At 43.7% G+C, this 25,222-nt stretch overlaps 1 protein-coding gene across 1 annotated transcript in view; it reads left to right on the plus strand.

The window, feature by feature from the left end:
- Positions 1-25,222, plus strand: part of ITGA2 (integrin subunit alpha 2) — a 101,175-nt gene that overhangs the window by 12,659 nt on the left and 63,294 nt on the right. The window contains exon 2 of the mRNA XM_034774268.1: positions 14,988-15,111. Within this exon, the coding sequence (XP_034630159.1) occupies positions 14,988-15,111 (124 nt within the window). The remainder of the gene's footprint in view (positions 1-14,987; positions 15,112-25,222) is intronic.

Here is a 25,222-nt window from a genome sequence, read left to right on the forward strand (position 1 = left end):
AGCCCTGACTGTCCAGAAGCGAGGGCCATAGCCCTCTGGAAGCTTGCAACGCCAGACAGCTACCGGTCAGTCGCGAATCACTTTGGCGTCGGCAAATCTACCGTGGGGGTTGCTGTGATGCAAGTAGCCAACGCAATCACTGAGCTACTGCTGTCAAAGGTAGTGACCCTTGGAAACGTCCAGGTCATCATAGATGGCTTTGCCGCGATAGGATTCCCAAACTGTGATAGGGCTATAGATGGAACTCACATTCCTATCCTGGGACCGGACCACCAGGCCAGCCAGTACATTAACCATTTCAATTGTGCTGCAAGCACTGGTGGACCATAGGGGACATTTTACAAACATCAACGTAAGATGGCCAGGCAAGGTTCATGACGCTCGTGTTTTCAGGAACTCTGGTCTGTTTAGACGGCTGCAGGAAGGTATTTACTTCCCAGACCAGAAAATAACTATTGGGGAGGTGGAGATGCCTATAGTGATCCTCGGGGACCCAGCCTACCCGCTAATGCCCTGGCTCATGAAGCCCTATACAGGCGCCCTGGACACTGAAAAAGAACTCTTCACCTACTGTCTGAGCAAGTGCAGAATGGTGGAGTGTGCTTTTGGCCGTCTCAAGGGGAGATGGAGAAGCTTACTGACTCGCTCTGATCTCAGCGAAACCAATATCCCCATTGTTATTGCAGCTTGCTGTGTGCGCCACAATCTCTGTGAGAGCAAGGGGGAGACCTTTATGGCGGGGTGAGAGGTTGAGGCGAATAGCCTGGCTGCTGATTATGCCCAGCCAGATAGCTGTGCGATTAGAAGAGCCCAGCGGGACGCGCTGTGCATCCGGGAGGCTTTGAAAGCTAGGTTCCTCAGTGAGCAGGGTAACCTGTGACTATTAAGTTTGTTTAAAGAGAAGCAGAACCTGCCCCTGTTTCTTTACCCACTTACTGTTGACTATCCTCTCCAGCTACATACCCCGTTCACCCCGTCCCCCCCCTTCCAACACACATTTAAAAATAAAATAAATGGAACTTTGTTAATGAACACCGTTTTCTTTATTACGGATTTCGCGGTAAAGTGTTGAAACTGGGACGCAGACTGTGGTGGGGAGCGGGCGTAGTGATGGAAAGAACGCTTCTAAACTCGAGGAATGACAGGCTCCTGCTCCTAGAGAGGTCCGCAGTGGTGGACTGGTTGTTTCAATGGAGCCTGCCACCCCTCCTTTTTGGGACTCTGTGTGTGGGGGCTATGTGACTTTGTGGCGGGGGAGGACGGTTACAGATCACCTGCTGCGTGCCTCTGTGATCCAGGATAAGGACCGCAGCATAAGATCTCTATCTGCCCTCCCCCACCACAAAGTCACATGCTCCCCACCCCCCACAGAACATGAAAACCACCTCCCAGACTGACCAGGGTGCCTAGTGACTGCAATGTGTGTGTGACCTTCTGCTGAACCTGCCCCCGTGTCTGTACCCTGGTAAAGGTGACTGTCTTCTCCAATTACCAACCCTCTTCCCCCCCTTCAAACACAGTCTCCCCTAAAAGAACATGATGGAAACAGTAATTAACAGAAACGTATCTTTTATTAGCAACTACACAGTTAGGGGATGAAACTGGGACGGGGGCTTGGGTGAGGCGGGAAGGAAAGGACTTATCAAATTTTTGGGAATGAGAGCCTTCTGGTACTTGAGCAGTCTGCAGGGGTGGAGTGACTGTTTTCACAGCCCCTGCCGCCCCTCCTTCTTGGGAATTTGGGTGAGGGGGGTATGGGAGTTTGTGGTGGGGGAGGGCGGTTAGAGATAGACTGCAGCAGGGCTCTGTCCTCCTGCCTCCGGTCCTGCAGAACATCCACAAGGCGCCGGAGCATGTCCGTTTGCTCCCTCATTAGTCCAAGCAGCGTTTGAATCGCCTGCTGGTCTTCTGCCGCCACCTCTCCTCCCGTTCGCTGTGTGCTTGCTGGTATTGCGACATGTTCTCCCTCCACTGGGTCTGCTGGGCCGCATCTGTTTGGGAGCAGCCCATAAGTTCTGAGAACATGTCGTCCCGTGTCCTTTTCTTTCTCCACCTAATCTGCGCCAGCCTCTGCGAGAGGGATGCCAGGGTAGGTCGGGAGACAGTCGCAGCTGTGGGATGGGAAAAAGGGAGTGAATTCCTCACAAAGATAATTTTTTGTGAACAATGAACAAAGTCTTTCTCTGTGAACAAGACCATGCACAGCACCTATCACGTACGCACTCAGGACAAGGTCAAATTTTCGGCCTTCGCATTCAGTGCCTGGGGTCTTGCAGTGGAGATCAGACAAGCGGGACAGGACAGCGGAATTCGGGTAGCAGGCTGACATGGTAAGCCGTAGACTTTTGGCTGCTTAAAACTTAAATTAGAGAAGTGCCCTCCTATCACGTTCAAAGCAATGCTCCGATCGTTGGGTAGTTCCTGCTGCCGGCAATCCAGCAAGCACGAACTCTGCCCCTGTCCCACCCCATCACGGCTGTCCCTGGGAAAGATCCCTGTATGCTGCCCCTCTCCCGCCTCCACCGCATGGCGGTAAACCGCCGGTGACAGTTCTGTAAAGGAACAGGCAAGCAGTCCCAATAGTAACATTCCCCTAATTCTAAGCAGGTCACCATGAGCGACATTACTCTGCTGAGAATTTCTGAGACCGAGAAAGAACGCATGCTGCGTGAAAGCCAGCAAAAATCAGGGCCGTATGCCGCCATGCTCTGCAAGGCAATGATCCCAGAGTACTTGATGATAGCCTGGTGAGGAAAAGTGTCCTACTACGGAGGACACAATAAGGCCGCTCTCCCCAGGAACCTCATGCAAAGGCTTTCCAATTACCTCCAGGAGAGCTTCGTGGAGATGTCCCATGAGGATTTCAGCTCGATCCCCGGACATAGAGAGCTTCTTTTCCAGTAGTTGCACTGCCAAGGACTAAAACATTAAGCGCCTAGGGCAAACAAATCATGATTCAGGGTCTGGGTTAACGCCTGGGGACGGTTGGTAGGGGATCTCTGTGAGGGTGATGAAGAGATCCTGGCTGTCTGGGAAATCAGTGTTGTAAGCGCTGTCGACTACCTCGTCCTCCTCCTCACCTTCCTCATCTTCCCCGTCCGCTAACATCTCTGAGGAAGCAGCCGTCGACAATATCCCATCCTCAGAGTCCACGGTCAGTGGTGGGGTAGTGGTGGCGGCCGCACCTAGAATGGAATGCAGTGCCTCGTAGAAACGGCATGTTTGGGGCTGGGATCTGGAGTGTCTGTTTGACTCTTTGGTCTTCTGGTACGCTTGTCTCAGCTCCTTGATTTTCACGTGGCACTGCGTTGCATCCCGGCTGTATCCTCTCTCTGTCATGGCTTTTGAGATCTTCTCGTAGATCTTTGCATTCTGTCTTTTCGATCGCAGCTCCGAAAGCACGGACTCATCGCCCCACACAGCGATCAGATCCAAGACTTCCCGATCAGTCCATGCTGGGGCCCTCTTTCTATTCAGAGACTGCACGGCCATCTCTGCTGGAGAGCTCTGCATCGTTGCCAGTGCTGCTGAGCTCGCCACGATGTCCAAACAGGAAATGAGATTCAAACTGCCCAGACAGGAAAAGGAATTCAAATTTTCCCAGGGCTTTTCCTGTGTGGCTGGTCAGAGCATCCGAGCTCGGACTGCTGTCCAGAGCGTCAACAGAGTGGTGCACTGTGGGATAGCTCCCGGAGCTATTAGCGTCGATTTCCATCCACACCTACCCTAATTCGACATGGCCATATCGAATTTAGCGCTACTCCCCTTGTCGGGGAGGAGTACAGAAATCGAATTTAAGAGCTCTCTATGTCGAACTAAATAGCTTCGTTGTGTGGATGGGTACAGGGTTAATTCGATTTAACACTGCTAAATTCGACATAACCTCCTAGTGTAGACCAGGCCTCAGTCAGCAATAGTGAGCTGGAAGAGTAAACTAGAAAGCATCTAGTAGGACTTTCCCAAACCTTGCCAACATTTGACTCACAATTCGTGCAGACGTGAGTATATTCTACACTCGTATAAAGTAAACTGGTCACTGCCAAAACATTGGATATTGCTCTTTACTCTGATAAACTGCTGTAACTCAGCTGCAGTTACTCTGACTTACTGTGACTGCTTCTGGGCGAGAATTTAGCCCTCTTTCAGCAGGAAGTCATACACTAAGCCAAAAATAACTCATTTTGTAGAACCACTGCTAGAGGAGTTGCAATTATTTTTGGTTTTGTTTTCGCCTGTAGTATCAGCACTGAAGTAAATAACCTGTGTTAATTATTATTAAATTGCTCCAGATGTTTTAGCCTATGTGAAGGAAACCTTGGCCCCAGATAGAAGAAAGTAGGACAAATCGTCTTTATTAAATGATGTTAACCGCAGGGAATAAGTCACATATGTTCAGATTAGCATAGATGAAATATGAATAAAACTGGAATTGAAGATTATAAGGGGTGAGGGATAGCTCAGTGCTTTGAGCATTGGCCTGCTAAACCCAGGGTTGTGAGTTCAATCTTTGAGGGGGCCACTTAGGGATCTGAGGCAAAAAATCAGTACTTGGTCCTGCTAGTGAAGGCAGGGGGCTGGACTTGATGACCTTTCAAGGTTCCTTCCAGATCTATGAGATAGGTAATATATCTCCATATATATATAAAATACTCTAATGTAGTGCCATCTTTCTAAATATCTCTTGTCTAGTTAGTCTTCTCTCTTTCAGAATCTCTGTTGGAAGTATACATTGATTTAATTTAAAGGGATATTTTCAATTTAAAATCTAGTAAATTCAAAACATGAGTTAAAAGTAGTCATAAAAGGAGAGGTTCTATACCTGCCTTAGAGTTCCCTGAGAATATTGGTAGGTATTCAGCCACATTTTCCTATTTTAATTTTTTTTAATTCTTCCCTATCAGGTGCTGTTAAATACACAAAGTAAACATACAGGGAAAAAAATAGAAATATTTTTCTCTAATCTCTTTCAGTTATAGTAACCTTAAGTTATACCAATGGTAGGGAAAACATTTTCAATCAGAATGGTAATTATAAGCAAAGTCCTATTATCTCTCTGCAATAAAACAGTCAACACAGTATTCGCTATATTAGTTAATTTGACGTGCAATTAACGTTCTGCTGCTGCTATGTTTTTATTTTTCAATGCGCTACAAAATTTATTATGGAAAATGCAGAACTGTGTTGTACAAGTTGTGGAGAAGCTGGAGGTTGGAAGATCGAGCGAGAACAATTCAGGTGTTTGGTATTTAAGAAGGGGAGGTGATTTGGAATTGTGTTAAAAACACATTACCCAGATGTCACAGCTGATCAATTTAGTAAAAACATAGTTAAGAATGTTGACATTTAAACTGCCATAGTTAGTTTCAAACTTAACACCCTTTGTGATTGGGGAAGTTCATACTTCTTTTAGAGCTACTGTTGCAGGCCGTTTAAAACTCAGGTGGACATCACTGCATTGATCTGTGTTTTTGGAAGATCATCTTCACAATCACAAGGGGTAAAAACATTTTTTTGAATGGAAGCTTAGATTCCGGAACACAGTTTTGAGGCTAGAGGTGGATTCTGTGGTTCCTTCTAGCCTGAGAACGAAACTTAGTAGGCAGGGTGAAAAATAACTCTGCTGTCATGCACTTGATACAATTTAAAGGAATGAGACACTGTGTATTGTGTCCTGTATTTAATCATACTATTATCAATAAACTTTCCATTAATTTTTTAAAATAAAACTTATTACTAAGTTTGGTCAAAAAGCAAAAATAAATACATAAATCAGTGAATATATTTGACTAGTTCCACTGGAATTGTTATTCTAGTAATATATTTGCTGAATAGCATGTGACTAGCTATGGTCAGATACCATAAAAATATGGATCAGATTATTTAATTTCAGTAAAATTAAATTATGTATGTGCCAAGTATTACTTGATCAGCATCTCTCTTGCATTTATCTTCTTTCTCTTCCTGTTTTCTCTTCACCTTTTTCTTTCCTGTCGTTGTCACTGTGCCAAACCATGGCAGATCTCTGGGCCTTGCCGTTCAGTTTCACACTGGAGGAGAAACAGTGCTGTGTACTGTGGGTATTTTCTTAGAATAACTCGTTTATTTACACGTGTATTTATATATACGAGTCTTTGGACAGAAGTAGACACAAATGGCACATAAATAATACCCTCTTCCAGAAATATCAAGCAGCCATTTTGAAAAACTCTAGTGAGAGCAATTTAAGGCAGAATAAACAGTTCTGCTGCTTGCAACAACTCCCCCAAATAAACTTAATTATAAAATTAACAATAATAGTGTTTCTTCAAAATTGCTTGCATGTCTGGTATACACCTAAAACTTAGGTCGACCGAGCTATGTCACTCATAACTGTGAAAAATTTCACAACCTGTGCAATATAATTATGTCGACCTAACCCCCCCACTGTAGATGCAGCTAAGTCAATGGAAGAATACTTCTGTTGACCTAGCTATTAGCTCTTGAGGGAGTGGATTAACTACAGTGATAGAAGACTGGAGTGTGTAGTGTCTACACCGTTGGTGTAGTTGTCCGCATTGCAGCGATGTAGCTGCTATGGCACTGTAGTGCTTCTAGTGTAGACATACCCTCGGGTTATGTCTACACTGTAATCATGTGGTGTGATTGTAGTGTAGACATACCCTTAAAAGAACTTCATAAATTTCATGTAACAGCACCATCTGGTGACTCCTACTACAACTCCTGATGACTCCTTCTTATGACACTATAATGGGTCATACTGTATTGCTTCCTGAGTTGTTTTCTTTTGTCTTTCCCTCTCCCTCTTATCTTTATCAGCTGTTCCCTACATTTGACCAGATTTTCAATTGAGATTTGACCCCTTTGTCCTGGTCGTATAGTGTAAAGGGGCTGTAACCTGAACACAGATTCCCAGCAGAAAATTCCCCCTGGTATATGGGGAAATTCCCTGTTGGCCATAAGGTGTTGGATCTGGCCCTGTTCCAGCCAGACCGTGCTCCCTCTGGTTGGGAGGGTGTTGGAAGTGGAAAGGGGGCATGGTGGAGCTCCGCTATGCTATGCCCATCCTCTGCTGCTCTAGAGTTTATTAAGAAGCTTACATCACTGGTGTAATTTTAGAGCTGTATGGAAGTAGCTCTAAAAGCCATCAGGGTTGTGGTTGGCTCTCAGGTTCAGGGTGTTGTAACCAACTCCATGACATACCATTCTCCCCACTGCGCCAAGAGAAGCTTTGATGCCATTAAACAACATAGTGGACTGTGTTTGCAGATGTGTGCATATTTAAAGCAAAATGCAGCCTTGGTTTTGGGGAAAGATCCACTTCTTTCTTGAGGTTTAGATGGATTTTTATGTGGATTTTTAGCAGTATTAATACTGAATGGAAATACAAATGTAGCATACTCTAATGTTACAGGCTATCTCTGTTGTTTTGGTTGTATGGCCTATGGGTACGTGATAAAGAGAAGTTTACACCATGTTCATTGGAAAAAGGTGACATAGTCACAGAAAGTTTTCTTACTGGGAGAATAGTTTAAATTGTATGTACTACTTTTGTACCACATGTAAAACTTCAAAGTGGGCCTGTCGTGTTTGATCTTTGAGTCTCTACCATGTCTTTATAATTATGCTTACTTTTGCAGTATTTATTAGACTTTTTTCTGTATGTCCAAGATATAATTAACCATATCAGTGAATTTAACAGAATATTTTAGCCAGTGCAGAGCTTTGGATAATTAAAATGAGTCCACATTCCGATATGATTCTGCCATGGTTTGTGTCAACATGTTGAACTGTTGCATTGTCTTCTCATTGTAGTAAATAAATAATTACTTTTTTTTAATTTTTAAACTGAAGACAAAACAGAACCCTTATGACATGAAATACGGACTAATAATAAATCCATTAGAAATATAATAAGTTTTGTTACAAATTCATGTAGCAAGTAATCAAATTCCAATAAAATCCCCTTTTGTTTCACAACATTTGATACTGCCAAATATAAGATTATTTTTATTCTCGGCGATAATCAGGGCACTGGATCACAACTCTCATTTTCATCTTAACTGACTTTCCATGACATGTTTACATATTGCTCTTTTGGCACTTTTTAGCCTACTCATTTAAAAACAAACAAAAATCCAAGTGGGGTCCACAAGGATTTTTGTTTGTTTTTAAGTGTGTTATTGAAATATCACTTAGAGGCAGGGTGCACATTACATGCTTCGTTATATCAGAAAACCTTTCTTTAGCTTTTACCAAAATGTGGGAAGTATTTTTTAAAAAATAGTAATAAAGAAGTTATAGGCATTTTTAGACATGTCATTTATATTTATGGAAAGACTTCCCACATGTTCAGACTTAAATGTGCACAACCTGAACATGTATTACTCTGCATTGTAATAGCAGCAAGGAAATAGTGATGTAGATATGTAAAGCAGCTACGCACCCGCCATCCCTGGCACCTATTATGTATGCCAGGACAGGCATTAGATATGGGCTGAATAGGTGAATGCCCAAGGATGCTGCCCATCCTAAAAGGATACTGGCATTTTATTGGAATGTTGCCAGCAGACAAGTTGTGAACCTCTCTTCCCTAGATGTACTTTTTGTCTACCCAGTTTTTTTTTTCCTAAAGGGGTGTCTCTTTTTCTGGTGAGATATGTGCAGGAGGTTTCAAATATGCTCCCAAATCCTGCGTGCTGGCTGTTGCAGGAACTTCCTTCCAGGGAGTGCAGAGGATTCTGGAATGAATTTACTTCTCCCAGTTTTCACCTATAAATGAAGGAAAGGGATTGTGTTTCTTTGGGATATTCATAGAGAATATTCAGCAAGGATTCACCTTAATGGAAATAAAACCAGAGTACAAGCTTATTTATGTGGCTGTATATATGGTAGTATTTACAAACAGAAGTTCAGATTGGTAACTTTTGGATGCCTGACTAATCTTTCACTCTGATCACTAAATAAAAATATAGATCTCTCTCACTGGAAGCCCAGCAAATCCGGCTAGTAGGGCAGACTTCATATCAGGAAGATCTTGGATTCTGAAAATGAGTTGCGTGAAGGCAACAGCTATTGAATATTTCCAGCCAAGAATATATAATACTTAAAACATAGACACTGCAGAGATTGGTACGTATAAGTGCATAAAGAGCTCTTATTTGATCATAGGCTGAAAATAGGTCTAAAATAGACGTGGCATTTTTTGTAGGCAGTGTTGTAGCTGTGTCGGTCCCAGGATATTTGAGAGACAAGGCTCTCACAAACAGAAGTTGATCCAGTAAAAGATATTACCTCACCCATCTGGTCTCTCTTGGCATTTTTATTATACAATTGTCTGAATTTCTTGTTCCCAGGTACTGTACTTTGATGTATAAAGTAGGGGGGGGGGGAAATCTGTGTATACCCGCTGTAATGTAAGTACTATACATGGCCATGCATTTGGTTGGCATCTACATTTATTGCAGGAAAAAGTCAATGTCCTCTTCAGAGTTGCAGCTTAACAGGAGAAAAAAAGAATTATTTTTTGCACTGAGCCCAAAGCAATTAACATTTGAATGAAGTAAATGTGAAAACAAAAAAGAGAACTCGAAACAGTTCTTAATATATTAAATGTGGTTCACTTACTAAGGGCAGTCCAACCTTTTCAATGATATCAGTTGAATGCTAGTTTTGGGGCACCTTCCCAGGCTAAGTGCAGAAATCTAATTCCAGATTCTAGAATGAGATAATTTTTGTAGGATTTAGCCACTAATGCCTAAATGGCGTTAAGAAGTAATAACATTAAATTAAGTAAGGCTGTGTCTACACTACAAAATTAAGTCAATCTAACTTATGTTGGCATACAGCTGCCTCAGTAATTACATTGTGTGTGTATGTTTACACTATGCTCCTTGTGTCAATGGTGCTCATCCTCACCAGGAGTGCTTGTATCGATTGTATTGTCAGTGTGGGTCATTGTGGAAGGCTCCTGAAAGTAACAGTCAACATTAGCACTTACACTGCATCGACCTAACTGCATCAACCATGACTCTATGTCACTCATAGAGGTGAAGTTATTAAGTCGGCATGGCAGGGCAGTAACATCAATGGGAGCGAAATTTAAATGTAGAAAACTCCATAGTTAGGTTGACGTAAGCTGCCTTTTGTTGACCTAATTGTAGTGTGGACCAGACCCAAGATACTAGCTCACTTGTTACTTGAACTTCAATGTCACATGAAGCCGGGGTGCCTCCAGATAATTTTCAAAGGGCATGCATGCCCCATGCCCTCCTGGCTTAAAAAGGAAACTCTGGCAGCAGCCTCACTGTAGTTGCTTAGATCTTCGGCCTGTGCAGTGGTAAAGCTCCTCCCTTGCCACGGGGAAAGGGGTGCCAGCTGGCCTGATCATAGGGGAGGCAGGAGGTAATAGGCTGGGGCACCCGCATACCTGCCCAATGGAGAAGCCCCTGCCAAAGTTCTGGTGCTGCAGGTTGGATTGCAGGGGACTAGAGGCCCTGGCATTTGCTTGAGCCTCCTGCCCTGGGCAGGGTAGCTGTGAAAACAGGGGCTGCAGCCCAGAGGTCATGACTTTTCATGGGGAATGAGGATTAGAGTGCCCCCGGGGCTACACATTACTGCTCCCTCCCTGCCCCCAACCCCCCCGCACTCTCCAGGCTGTCCCAGTGCACATGTCCCAGTGCAGCTGAAAATTTTTCGGGTGCTGGACAATACCAGATCATATTCACCAGGATTTGGACTTATACCTGGAGCTGATACTGTGAAGCAATATTGGGATAGATCGGGCTGGTGAATTGGCAGAGATACTTCAGATGATACATATTTTCAAGGTCATTTCTTACTAGCTCTGATTGGCTGGCTTGATGAAAGTAGGCAGGGGGAAGGGGCAAAAGGCAGTCATGTGTGTAAGGGGTAATGGATAGGATAAGGAGTGCTGTGGTGATTGCAGAAGGGGAATTATGAGTGGGGGAGGGGTAGTGGTAGGAGAAGGGGGGCAGTTAGGAGTAGAGGAGGAAGCAAGTCAGAAGGTGGTGGAGCAGGCGGTGGGTAAGGTCAGAGGGGAGAAAGGCAGTTTTCTGCAACTGGGCTTGGCTCAGCCCAGCAACTCAGAGGATGCTAGCAGAGGAGCTGGCTAAGGGATATCCCTGGCACATAGCTCCGTGCTGCCTCCAGGACTGTCTGCATTGTCTCTGTCAGCTCACAGAGACAGGTTCCACTCCCCCCGCAGATCCCCATCATCACATTATGGATGAGCCACCCAGCATTACAGTGAGCCTGGGCAGAGTTGCCTGCAAAGGCAGCACCTTCCAAGCTGGAGCTAACTCCATAGTAGCCCAAGTGAGTGCTGGTGCTGATGGCCTGGGATCCCCTGCCCTGCCGGAGTGTGCTCCTCCCACTTGCCGTACCTGAGCCAGCCTGGGCTCCGCTGCTGAGTGGAGTGAGGAGCAGATGGGCTGCCTGCACAACAGACTGAGCAGAGTGACAATGATTCTTTTGATCTCAGCACTTTGGCCATTGACAGTCTGCCATAAATTAGGGGCCCACCCAGGTTTCCACTCCTAGCTACACCACTGGTCTATATGTAGTTACATGGGGCAAAATAGAATACACAATAATGTTACAGGAGATTCTCAGGCAGTTTCTTAGGATGTCAGTTCCATATGTCGGTACCAAGAGTCTTAAGTGAGATGCTGTTAGCTGATGCACTGTTCAATTATGTATGATTTTTGACTGATGATAACATGAGAATAAATTAAGGTGCAACTTAAAGATGGTGTTGAGATAAAGTGCCGGGAATTTGGAACACAACAGATATATTGGCAATAGCTTTACAGTAATCAATTTTTTACATATGAAATGCCTTTAAAAGATCCATTTAGCTGCCAGTGTAGGTGGTTGTGATTACTGTAGGAAGTATTGTGAAATATACACAGTATTATGTCCGCTCATATCTTTCCTTCTCCGCAATACCAATCAGATGTTTAGTGGCAAAGGAAGTTCTTTCATTCTTAACCATATTTCTTAAATGACTTAACTCTTAGCGAAAGGTAATCACCCACTTTCAAGCAGTCATCAGTAGATAATGGTTGTTTGGTATGACTAATATATGATTTCCTGTCTTGAGTTCACCACCAAATGTTAATAAATATGCAAGCTATGTATATTCTTCTATGAGGAACATTTTGCTTTCTCTTTATATATTTTGGGTTAAGATATGGTTTTAGGAGAGTTTATTGAAATTTTGCTTATTTTAAGTGGATTTTGCACCCTCAGGTTTCACTTTAGAACAGCGTTGCTCAAACTGGGGTCCACGGACACCTGGGGGTCCCCAAGAGTACTGCAAGGGGTCCGTGGGCCCAGCTGATCAACTCCTTCCCCTCCCTCCCACTGCCTCCTGCATGTCAGGGAACAGCTGTTCCCCGGCGTGCAGGAGGTGCTGGGAGGGAGAGGCAGGAGCAGGGATTGGGTGTGCTCATGGGGAAGATGTCCAGGGCCGCCAGCCCCGCTGATCAACTAAGGTTGCCAACCCTCCTGGTTTCACTAGAAGTCTCCTGGAATTGGGTTCTATCTCCCGGAGGCTACTGAAGCCAAACTGGGAGATCTTAGGCGCTAAAAGTCCAGTGGCGCAACAGGGCTAAGGCAGGCTCCCTGCCTGCCCTGGCTTTGCGCTGCTCCTGGAAGCGGCTGGCATGTCCCTGCAGCCCCTGCGGGGGCGGGGAGGCCAAAGGGTCTCCGCGCCCTGTCCCCGCCCTGAGCACCGACTCCACAGCTCCCATTGGCTGGGAACTATAGCCAATGGGAGCTATAGAGGTGGTGCCTGCGGGCAGGGACAGCATGTGGAGAACCCCTGGCCCTTCCACCTAGGAGCCGCTGCCAGAGAGATGTGCTGGTCGCTTTTGGGAGCCTCCCGAAGTAAGCACCGCCCAGCTGGAGCCCGCACCCCTCACCCTGCACCCTGACCCCCTTCCCCAGCCCAGAGCCCTGCACCCAAACTCCTTCCCAGAGCCTGCATCCCGCACCTCCTCTCACACCCAAACTCCCTGCCCCAGCCTGGTGAAAGTGAGTGAGGATGGTGGGAGCTGAGCGAGGAAGAGAGGGAGGATGGAGTGAGTGGGGGGCAGGAAGAGGTGGGACGGCGGGAAGGGGTGGAATGGGGGCAAGGGGTGGAATGGGGGCAGGACCTGGGGCTGTGTGGGAGGGATTGGGGGTCCCCAAAAACTTTAAATCAAAATGGGGTTCTCAGGTTGCTAAAATTTGAGAACCGCTGCTTTAGAACATCACATGCTCAATATAGTGTATAATATGATGGGCTGTATTCAGGTTGCCTGGGTCCATGACTGGTATCCCTCTTAAAAGCTCTTCCAAAACTGGTCTTGAGACTGCCAAAAAGAAGTCAGGCACAGTAACTACTGACATACTCATCAAGGCTGAAGGAATGCATTGATCTGTGACCTTAATTCTTAAGCAGGGGCAGCATTTGCTATTGGGTGGAGAGGCAGTTCCCCACTCCCCAGACATTTCATAGGTCTATATTCTCCATTATGTCTTCCACTACCCCAACCGCTGCCTCAACTTTACAGGATACAATATAATCACATAAATCACATATAATGTTTTATGTGCTGACACAACTGTGTCCTTCCCCACCCCACCCCTGAATCTTTCTGAAATGATGCCCCTGTTCTTAAGTTAAGACTTTGAAACATGTCAGAGATTTGAAGAAACCCTTAAAGATCCCTATTATAAGGAACCCTTAAACTCCTATCATTAATATAAGAAATCCTAAAGTTCCTTAATATCTCATGTAAGGTCACTGTTAGTACATAAATGTTATGTGATGTACTGTATGTGTAAACAGAAATAAGTATAACTATCCAGTCTGGAATGTAGGGCCTGCTATGATTTTTCAGCTGTTCTATTTTCTGATGAGCACACAATTATAGTTTGTATGGGTTGCACACACAGTCAGAATTGATCTTGGAGCTAACTTTTAGATGATTTTATATTAACCAGTTATATAAGTACTATATATTGGTGGTTGTTATTTATAGATGGGCGAGACGCTAAGCACAGTCAGCTAAACACAAGAGAGAAGCCAGGAGCTCTAAATTCTGATCCTGGCACCATCACCAACTTGAATGGCCACGGACATATCACTCAGTATGTGTGAGGGAAAAAAATATGTAAAACAGGGATGATATTTAAGTGCCTCACAAGAGTTTTAGAGAGACAAGGTGGCTGAGGTAATTTCTTTACTTTTTTTTTTTTTTTTAGTTCCAATTTCACAATAGCGTTATGAAGCTTAATTATTTAATATCTGGTTAGTGCTTTGAAGATGCAAAGTGCTGTTTAAATGCTAAGTACAGTATAGTTTATTTATTAACTTAGCCCTATATTTCCCAGGCTTCCATTTATTAGCTTATCTTCTCAGTGGTTTTTTCAGAAGAAAACAAACACTTAATGTGTGAAAATAAAATGGCCCGAAACTGTAGACATTCTATGATAAAACAGTAGGTCGATTTGATTGTGTTCTATTTCAAATGTAGCATTAGAATACATATGGTATAAAAGTACTTATTGTCATCAGTTGTTCTTTAGGAAATCCGATGCTAGAAGGCTACCATATATCCAAAGATAATGGAGTATTAAAGACTACAGTAAAATATATTAAAATATATTCATTGTGTCTCTTGGATTCACACACATTGGTAGCGCTACAAGATTTATTAAGCAATGTAGTTAATAGGTTATTAAACTCTGTCTGCTGTACTGTCATGCCCATATAGTGCACTGACAAGCATTCATATAATCATAGATGGCTATTCATGTGTAGGGGTGGGAGAAACGTTGATTTTTATTGGGTGTGTCAAAGGCCACATTTTTAACTGCTATATTAAGGGGAGTTGGCATAGACAGATGGGCTGTTTCAGTGGAATCAAGATTCTTTCTTTAATTGCTGTTTACAGTAATATTAATCTTCCTGTTAACAGGCATTCTTCATAATTGCTGTGAAGCATACAACGTTGGGCTCCCAGAAGCAAAATTGTTTTCTGGTCCTTCAAGTGAGCAGTTTGGATATGCAGTTCAACAGTTTATAAATCATCAAGGCAAATGGTAAGGGTTTTGAGTTCTTTGTCCTGTGAAAAGATTAAGAGCAACTATGATGTAACTTTTTTCCTAAGTGCAAACAGTTACAAAGCTCGTTTGAAAATTTTTCCATTATTTCATTTTCCTTTAAAAAAGAAATTTCTTGCTGGTAAAATCCTAAGTGACTTTATTTGACTAAAAATAAAAGGGGAAAACATTCAAAGGACAAAAGCATTTAAATGTTAAGTGTTTTTGAAAGAATGTAATCTGATGTCTTTTTATACCTAGTAATGTGACTAATAGAAAAAACTTTTATATTTGTTCCTGTTGATATTACTTTGAGTAGGAGGTGGAATTTAGTAGAGGTCATGTCCGAGAGTGCCATGACTGGAAGAGGAGTTGTTTTAGAAACGATTAGTCAATACCAGTTGAAACAATTTTTCTTCTTTGAGGGCTGGTCCCTACCTGCATTGCACACATGAGTACGCATGAGCACCAGGCTCCTGAGACTGGAAAATCTTTCAAGGCGCATCTGTTGGTCTGCACCTACACCCTGGATCCAACGGCATATTATCGTCTAGGTCAACAAGGCCTAGGCCTAGGGTGGCAAATTTGCTCACTCCACCCCTTCCCCAAATCCCCGGCCCGCCTCCTCCCCCAGGCTCGCCACGCTTCCCTCCTTCCACCTCCCTCCCAGGCTTGCTGCACAAAAGCGCTGGGAGGGAGGAGAAGCGAGTAGCAGTGCACTCAGAGGAGGAGGCAGAGCGGAGATGAGCTGGGGCCGGCGGGCGTGGGGAGTAACCCTTGGGGGGCAGGGAACTGCTCCCCGCCCCAGCTCACCTCCACCATCCCCTGAGCGCGCTGCAACTCCCCTTCTCTCCCCTCCTTCCCAGGCTTGCCGCGGGGGAGTGGAGGTGAGCTGGCGCGGGGGGAAGGGCGGCAATTTTTTCAGGGCCTAGGGGTGGCAAATTTGTTAATCCGACACTGCCTGGATCTCCTCATGCTCAGCACTGAGGGTATAAGGGGAGGTGTAGACCAACCGTCTCTTCGGTTCCTTCAGTGCTACTTGATCTCATTCGGACTCTGTGTCTGGAATTATCCTCTCGTCGTCTTTATCTCTGTAAATATAATTGTACATAGTTCGTTAGTGTTTTATGATATTTTACATAGTGTAGTTTAGTTTGTCCCCACCCTGGGGACCTTCTCTGTCCCCTCTTTTTCAGGAGTAGGACTATACCCAGAATTCCAGGGTTCAAGAACTGTCCTTGCTTCTTTGCCGTCATCGGTGACCACCAGCCTACCTTAAGGAGGCTCATATCTCCTCCAAGTGCAGTATCTGTTGCTCTTTCCAACTCCAGACCCAAGAGGGACGAAAGCTCTGACTGAGGAGGCACCTCATCGAGAAAGCTATGACACCCTAGTCAGATCCACGCCGGGGAGACCTGCTTGTACATCAGGCTCAGTCCTCAGGCAGCGCACCACTGAGCATGAGCTCAGGAGTAGAGGCCAGATCAGATAAACCTAAAGACCTGTTGTCTCAGACATCTCATAAGAGTAAGGGGCACCCTCACAGACATATAAAAACAGATTTCCCCTCTAAACTGCTTCCAGAAGAAGGAATCCCTGCCTGACTCCTTCCAAGTTGGCTGAGTCTTCACACACAGGTCCCAAGGACTTGGGTCTCCCTAAGCCTCCTGACCACAAAGGGAAAGCACAGAGGAGCAAAGCTCCAATGGTACTCGACCCAGTGCTGACACCAGAACCAACCATGACCGCTAGTAAGCCAAAGGACCGACATCTTCCAGCACTGACCAGGAGCTTCAGTTAGGTCTCTCTTTCTCTCTCTCTCTCACTCTCTGACAGTACCAGCCTGGCACCATAAGGACCCATCGTCCTCTAAGTCTGTGATGACAACGGATACAGCAGAACTGACACCTGGGTCCTCTCAGACTCTGGGACGGACTGAGACATATTCTTCGCTGGGGGACCTTGGCTGTCCTCGACTCACAATCTCCTGTACTATGGGGCACAGTCCTTCTAAGAGACATTTTGACCCCCAGAAAAGAATACCAACTCAAGGACAAGGAGTTACTCCCCTAGTCCATTCACAAACCAGAGGTTCCTCCCACTGGCAGCAACAGTACTGCTGATTTAAGCCAGAGCTGGCCTTCTCATTGGCTAAATTCAAGGTTCAAGATGAACCATCACCCACCCACCCCAACTCAGGGAGATTAGTCCAGATAGGGCTTTGAGAGTTCTTGGACCCATCCTTCATCCAAGCAAGGTTATTCTCCAAGAGATCACTGGTACCCAGTGCTTTGGAGTCCCCCCCAACAAGCCTTCATACTGGCAGCACAGATGAGATGATCCTTTTTGTATTTGGACAACTGGCTCCTAACAGGCAGATCTCATTTGGAAGTTCAGTTGGAAACCTTGTCCTTGCTCTTCCTCCTGGAAATCTGTGTAAACATGGAAAAGTCTACTCTGACTGCTGCAGAGCTCATAGACTTTATAGAGACAACTCTGGACTTGACTGCAGCAAGGTGTTACCTCCCTGTGGAGATATCCCATGCCATAAGCAGTCTGATAAGTCAAGTCATTCACAAACCCTGAACAATAGTCTGGGTCTGTCTGTCTTTGCTAGGTCACATGGCCTCCTGTATTTACATAAAGCAGTTCTCCAGGCTGCATCTTCATTGTCTGCATACCTGGCTGTGGTCAGTACATACGCCAGACAGACACAGAATGAACATTATAGTGATAGTCCCTATCAGAATAAGGTCTTGATAGATGAGCCTGGAACACATGCGCATTGGGGTCCTATTCTTACCTCCCACCTGACCTGTCACCTGACATGACAATAATCACTGAGGCATCCCTCATAGGCTGGGAAGCCCCCATGTGTGGTCATCCAACACAAGATATGTGGAAACCTGGGGAGAGCAAGATGCATATCAATCCCCTGGAACTAAGAGCAGTCAGACAGGCCTGCAATGCATTCCTCCCATTCCTATGATCCTGTCATTGTCCAGATAATGTCAGATAATGTGACGACCATCTTCTATATAAACAAACAGGGAGGGGCAAAAATCCCTCTCACTGTGTGTGGAGGTGCTCAACTTATGGAACTGGTGTATATAGAACTACATTACAATTTCACCACCAATCATGAGTGGCAGTTACACAATTCAATGCTGAATATCTTCAGTCAGTGGGGAATGCCATTTTGGGACCTGTTCACCTTCCAGATGAACAAGAAGTTCAATATAAAGAACAGGAGTACTTGTGGCACCTTAGAGACTAACAAATTTATTTGAGCATAAGCTTTCATGGGCTACAGCCCACTTCATCAGATGCATAGAATGGAACATATAGTAAGAAGATATATATACATAAAGAGAACATGAAAAGGTGGAAGTTACCAAACCAACTCCTAAGAGGCTAATTAATTAAGAAGTTCAATGTATATTGTTGAGAGCAGCACGGGATCAGGACTCTAGTGACAGTGCCTTCCTACTGTCCTGGACAAGCTAGTTGAGTGTATACTTTCCCTCCCATCCAACTACTACCCCAGATTCTAAGAAAATGCAGTACGACAAAGCACGAGTCATTCTCATCACAACAAGTTGTCCCAGACAATTCTGGTTTCTGGTCCTCCTATGAATGTCAGCCCATCAGCATTCAGTCCTTCCTGGACCTGCTAACTCCAGAGAATAGCAGGATCAAACACCCCAGCTCAGAATCTCTTTACCTCATGGCTTGGTATTTGGATGGGCATCAGACCTAGAGTGTTTCAGTTTGGAGACTGTTCAAACTATTTCACTACCCACACGCCTTCCCCTCTGCTTCGGATTGTGACTGGATTCATGGTACAGAAGGAACTGAAGAGGCGGTTGGTTTGCATCTCCCCTTATACTGCAGTGCCGAGCACAAGGAGATCCAGGGTGCAGCAGCAGACCAACCTACGCCACTTGCAAGATTTTCCAGCCTTAGGCGCATGGTGTGCATACGTACCCACATATGGAATACAGATAGGGGACCACACATGTTAAAGAACTTCCGATTACAGGTAATGATCTCCTTTTATGGAAAATTTTACAGATGCATAGTATCGTATCGTATCGTGTGTGTGTGTGTGTGTGTGTGTGTGTGTGTGTGTGTGTGTGTGGAAAGGAAAGTAAGATCCTGCATTCAGAAGGTGAATATTATATGAATTGCACAAAACTTGTTAGGGACAGTTAAGGTTGCATCAGGACACACCCCACCACTCAAAATCTGAAAAAGTTGGAAATAACAAATTAAGGAAAAAGCCTCCTTGCCACTTTCATATTGCCTACATCACAGCAATAACACATTCCAACATACCATAATGCTTTCACACCTCCAACAGATACCAAAAGCAATACGTATCACAACTTCATCACCCTTGCACTCAAGTGCAAAATCTTCAGAGTGATCTCAGACACTTTTGTATCCGCATATCTAACTGTCACACATTGCACACATTTGGGAAATTATTCTGTCTTAATGTTGCTGATATTAACTTTACCATTTCTGGGAGATGTTTTGGTTTTCCAGATTGGCCATCAAAAAGATATTTTGATTAAAAATTCCTGGCCAGTTCTACCTACAAGTCTTAATTTAATGACCATCTATCTAGTGGTACAACAAGCACTTCCATATTTGGAGGTATTTAAACATTGTCCAGAGGTGTATGTCTAAATGATGCAAATTTTCATTTAAACCATTTTGTTTCTGATACATTCTCAGCTGTTCATTTGAAGCATGTAATATGTCTAACTGTATTTCCTTATATCAAATCAGCCCTACCCAGGCCCCGGTGTATTCTGTGATTCTCCAGCTGTAGAATTTCTGTGGAATCCACCCCAGCCACAGAATTGTACTCCAGAAGCTTCCATTTTAAAAATTATTTGTAGTCTTTATGGTTGTGAAAAAGCTTTAAAAACATGAACTGAGTGTAAACTAATTTATTTAATAATATATATTTAAAAAAAACCTGCCTAATCACAAACATTAAGGCATCTGCAGTAGCAGAGGGATCTACTATATATATATATATATATATATATATATACTTAATTTATTTTAAGATGATCTCTAGTTTGGGTAAATACTTCTCCATAAATTAGAATAAAGTTAACACTGAAGCAGTAATTAATATGTTTGTTTAACATTACCTGAAAGATACTAAGGGTCTGTACTACTTTGGTAAAAAGAAAATGTATAAAATCTGAAATTCTTTGTATTTAAAATGTAGAAATATCAATACTGAAACATGCCATATTTAGAATTAACAGATATCTTCTCCATAATTACATGCTAAATTGTTATATGAAAAGTGTTCAAAAGTCATAATTTATCTCTTGTAAAATAATTTAAAAACTCCTGCTTGGTCATCTCTGGTTCTTATAAAATGGATGGATGATAAATCTAATAGAACACTAGCTAAAATAAGTAGTTGTAAAATATGTAATGATCTTTCTCATCCATAAACGTGTCTGCCTTTTTATTTCTCTGACTACAGCTTTTACATGATCTCGAATGATGATCTAGATCCCACCATTTTGCTGTTTTTATCCCATATGTAGAGATGGTAGCTAGGAGTTTAAGGCTGAACACAGCTCCACTTTCTCTGCTAAAAGCAGAGGAGAATTGAGCTCCTCTCCCTAGATTGGATAAGTACTGCTCTCCGCATGGTTCCTCTTCCTCATTGGCTAGTGCAGAAAGTGTTCCCCATCCTGTTTCTATTTATTTTATCCACTGACTGTAGCTAAGCAACATAGCTCCTTTGGTCATCTATTTAAGCCTTTGTTCAAAACTACTGAAGGGAAGCTAAGCACATTCACCTGAAATGAATTGATTCCTGTGCATGCTGTACTACACAATATTTTCCAAGTGTATTAGGAGTTCAATCCTTTTGTAAATTTTCTTTAATCTTATTACTGAAGAACTAGACCCAAGCCTCGTACAACCTAATTTTATATTATGCTTCCCTGTTACACCATTGTTAATGCAGTGAAAACTGTTTTCCACCTGTACTTGGTGGGTACTGACCAGGTTCAGGGGCCCAAAGAAAGCAGAGTCCTTGGCATATAACTTCGCCTGTCTTTTCCACATGTTCATAGAAAATTAATGTTATGAATCTGCAAATGCTTTTTGCAGATATGCAGTTAGTCATCACTTATCTCATTACAGCATGTCTGGCCATTGTCCCATATGGGTCAAGGGAAGTTTTAATAGCCCTCTCTCTATTTATCAGGATCCATCACAGCCTATTCAATGAAGAAAGTGAAAAAGTTCCTTCTTTCAGTCTCTCTCAAGAAGTCATTAGAAATTGTAACTAGGGCACTCTCACTGTTTGTTTTGTTGTTTTTCACCTTTTCATTTCTAGATTATTTTCTTTCTCATATGCAGGGAAAAGATTTATTGTTCCTTTGTTATAAAATAAAGGCTCTTTTTAGGAGATCTAGTCCTTATTTTAAGCTGTTTTAACAGGGAGGAACCTATCTCTCGTGAGTGCCCCCTGGTCAAGTGTGTGTGCCTGCAGTCCCTCAGTTTGTGGTGACCCCTTTTGTGGTTTCTCAGGTGGCTTTTCAGTGACTCAGCCTCCTGTCCGAGTCTCACACACTGTCTGCATGTGAAACAGAACAAACCCCTTCTGGAATATACAGTCTTTAACTTGTCCTGGCCCTGGTATGGGGCTGTACACCCAGGACTTCTGCCCTGGAGGCACTGTCTTCCTGCAGCCCTCCCTGAGTTCAGTCCTTACTTAGTCCCAACAGCCAGCTAGGAGCTCTCTCTTGCTCCCCGGGTCCCTGTCAGCACCTAGCTGTCCGTAGTCCTGCTGCTCTTTCTGCCTGCCAGGAACACTGGCTTCTCTTTGCCAGTTCCAGGCAGCAACTGATTGACTCTGATCCTTAAGTTCCTTTTATGAGTCTGCTGGGCCCTGATTGGCTGCTCCCTGTGGCCTCCGTCATTGGTTGCTTCCTCGCAACCACTCTAGACTACTTGGAGGACTTATCTTCTGCTCCTCTCTGGGATGGGGTGTGGTAGGACCCTGTGGCCTCCAGCAGGGGGCCACTGGGCTTAGTCCACCCCATCACAGCTATACACAGCCCTCAGTCTGTGTGTGGAATTCTTGTTGACAACAGTAGATTGGGAGTGATGTACACAGATTGAGGCCTTCATTAAGTTGTGCCACTACCTTCTATAAAGGCCAGGTTTTCCCCTAGAGCCTTTTGCTAGAAGACCTGCACTGAATGGGCCAACAGGCACTGTACACCGTTGACAACTCCACTCCTCAGGTACAACGGACCTGCTCACTACAAGGAGGCAAAGCTTTCTTGGGAGCCAGTGCAAGAATCTGAATGAACTGCTGCAGAATCTAAGAACCACTATGAAACTCACCTGTTTAAACAGAAATTTACACTTCTTCAACTTTGCTTTTGCTAATATAAATACAAAGCACAGTGTGTATATGTACGTAATTTAAGAAATTTGACAATTTTTCCCTAGGTATAGTAAGAGAGAAATACAGAACCACCCATAACAGATGTTAGACATGTTGCTTACTAGAGAGACCAGGTGGGTGAGGGAACATCTTTTATTGGACCAACCTCACCCAACCTGTCTCTCTAATATCCTGGGACTAGCATGGCTATATCAACATTGCAAACAATATATTGTCAACAATGTTACCTCACCCACCTGGTCTCTCTAGTACTTCTGGGAGCTGCTCAGATACTGTTGTGATGAGGGATGCATAAAATCATGAAGAAAACTGAATTTGTTTGTGCAGAGTAGGAGCTCTGTATATATTCTCCTGTAGGGGAGGTGTAAGAACTCACCTGGGAGGTCATGTGAGAGGGTTGAGGGAAGACAGCCTAGCAGGAAGCTCAGGGCTACAGCAGCATTGGTGTGTGTTAGGGAGCCCATGGTAGCCCACTTCAACTAGTCTCTCAACTTCAGATGGCAAGTGAAGTGGACCAGTAAAACAAGCATATGGAAAGCTGCTGGCAAAAATCCAAGTAGGCTGCCAGAGTTTGATATTGAAGAATGAGAAATTAAAGAACTGAATTTTGGATCTCTATGCCTCCACTTCTTTACTTATTTCCAGTAGAGACTGGATTTTGATTTAGTGCCTTTCCCTTCCCTATGTTCAAGGTGATTGGATATAACAGGGCTATACATGTCCTGACCCAAGTAAAATATACTCTGTTACCAAGAGAGATCTGTCCCTGTGATGAGATCTTTGTTAGAATTCTAACAGTGAAGTATATTATTCTGTTTTAGTTTCTCTTTCAAATTGTTGTATAGTGGTTTTTTTAAATAAGGACAGAGCGTGGAAGGGATAACAATCTATCTTTAAAATACAAGTCCCCTCCCCCCCCAAAAGCTACTAACAGTATATTTTGTGGGACCAAGAATTTACTGTATCATACTGTTGGGTTTTTTCTGTTCCAAAATCAAGACGTCAATTGTATGCATGAATATCAGTTATTATAATGTCTTTTCTTTAATGAGTAGTTACATCCATATGCTTCTTCAAGACAATCCAGGAATATTACTAATACTAAAGCAAACATCTTACTCTGACAATTGCTCTTTTTATTTCTTATGGCATTCCAAATAATTAGACATAGTTGTCTGTGTGAGATTCCTGCTTTAGGAATAATGTATGGCATGTATTAGCTGTATTACTGTAATATTGTTTTATTTTATCTCTTAAAGCCACCAAAATATTTTAGAGAAAGTAAATTGTCAGTTCTGCTTTTAATATAAGTTCTGCAAGAGACAGTGCTCGCTCAGCATATTACTTGATTAGGAAAGCAGCCAATAGATAGATACACTGATAATAGTCTTTATGATACATGTGTGAGGTCAGCTACTGCAAAGGAGACACCTCTGTGGATGCTTTTATTGCTAGGTGAAACCATGTAACCTTTTAATTAAATTATAACTCACTCCAGGGTAGTCAAATAGGGAAAACTCAGTAAAAATTTGTCACTGCTTTGAAATGTATACTTAACACCACATATCTGTGCTCATTCAGAGATTAAATAAAACATCTTTGTTGTTACAGTAGGTCCAATGTGAGTTTAAACAATTGTGGATTTTGGCATCTTAACCCTCTTTCCTAGAATCATAGAAATGTAGAGCTGGAAGGGACCTTGAGAGGTCATTTAGTCCAGCCCCTGTGGTCATGTAAACCTAGACCAGGGGTCGGCAACGTTTGGCACACAGCTCGCCAGGGTAAGTTTATTTACCTGCTGACGCGGCCTGTTCGGCTGATCGCAGCCCGCACTGGCCACGGTTCGCCGTCCTGGGCTATTGGGGGCAGCAGTAAGCCGCGGCCAGCACATCCCTTGCCTGCGCCGCTTCCCGCCACCCCCATTGGCCCGGGATGGCGAACCACAGCCAGTGGGGGCCGCGATCGGCTGAACCTGCTGCGTCAGCAGTTAAATAAACTGGCCTGGCCTGCCAGGGTGCTTACCCTGGCGAGCCGCGTGCCAAACATTGCCGACCCCTAACCTAGACCATCCTTTATTTCAGTTCTTCTTCTTTTCGCCTTTCTATCTACAGCAATGATTCTTGTTCTTTCCTTTCATTTTTCCTTTCAACTTTTAGTTTTCTTGACCAGCAATCTTGATGCTCCCCTTGCCAGCACAAATGGAGATCCATTATTGTTTTCCAGGTTTTCATCTGTAATATGTTGTTACACTGGTAAATGCACCGTGATCCTAGAATAGGAACATATTTTAAAATGAAAATGAAGCCATCAAAACAAATTAATATGCTTGATCTTTGGACATTTTTGAACCTTGTTTATATTAGAGCATATTAGAGTTTATATTAGAGCATATAGTTGATTTAGTTGGTGTTGGTCCTGCTTTGAGCAGGGGGTTGGACTAGATGACCTCCTGAGGTCTCTTCCATCCCTAATCTTCTATGATTCTATGATACTACACATCTTCTAATAAAGCAAAATATATCTCTTCTGATAAGTGTGCCAATGTGCTGTTTCGATGAATGTCCCCCTAAAGTGCATTGGGAAAATGCTGCAGCCTAAAATAGATCTAGAAGAATTTTTCCCCTTTGTCTCTACTAGAGGGCTGAT

This window comes from Trachemys scripta, chromosome 6 (assembly GCF_013100865.1).
Source record: "Trachemys scripta elegans isolate TJP31775 chromosome 6, CAS_Tse_1.0, whole genome shotgun sequence".
NCBI lineage: Eukaryota > Metazoa > Chordata > Testudines > Emydidae > Trachemys > Trachemys scripta.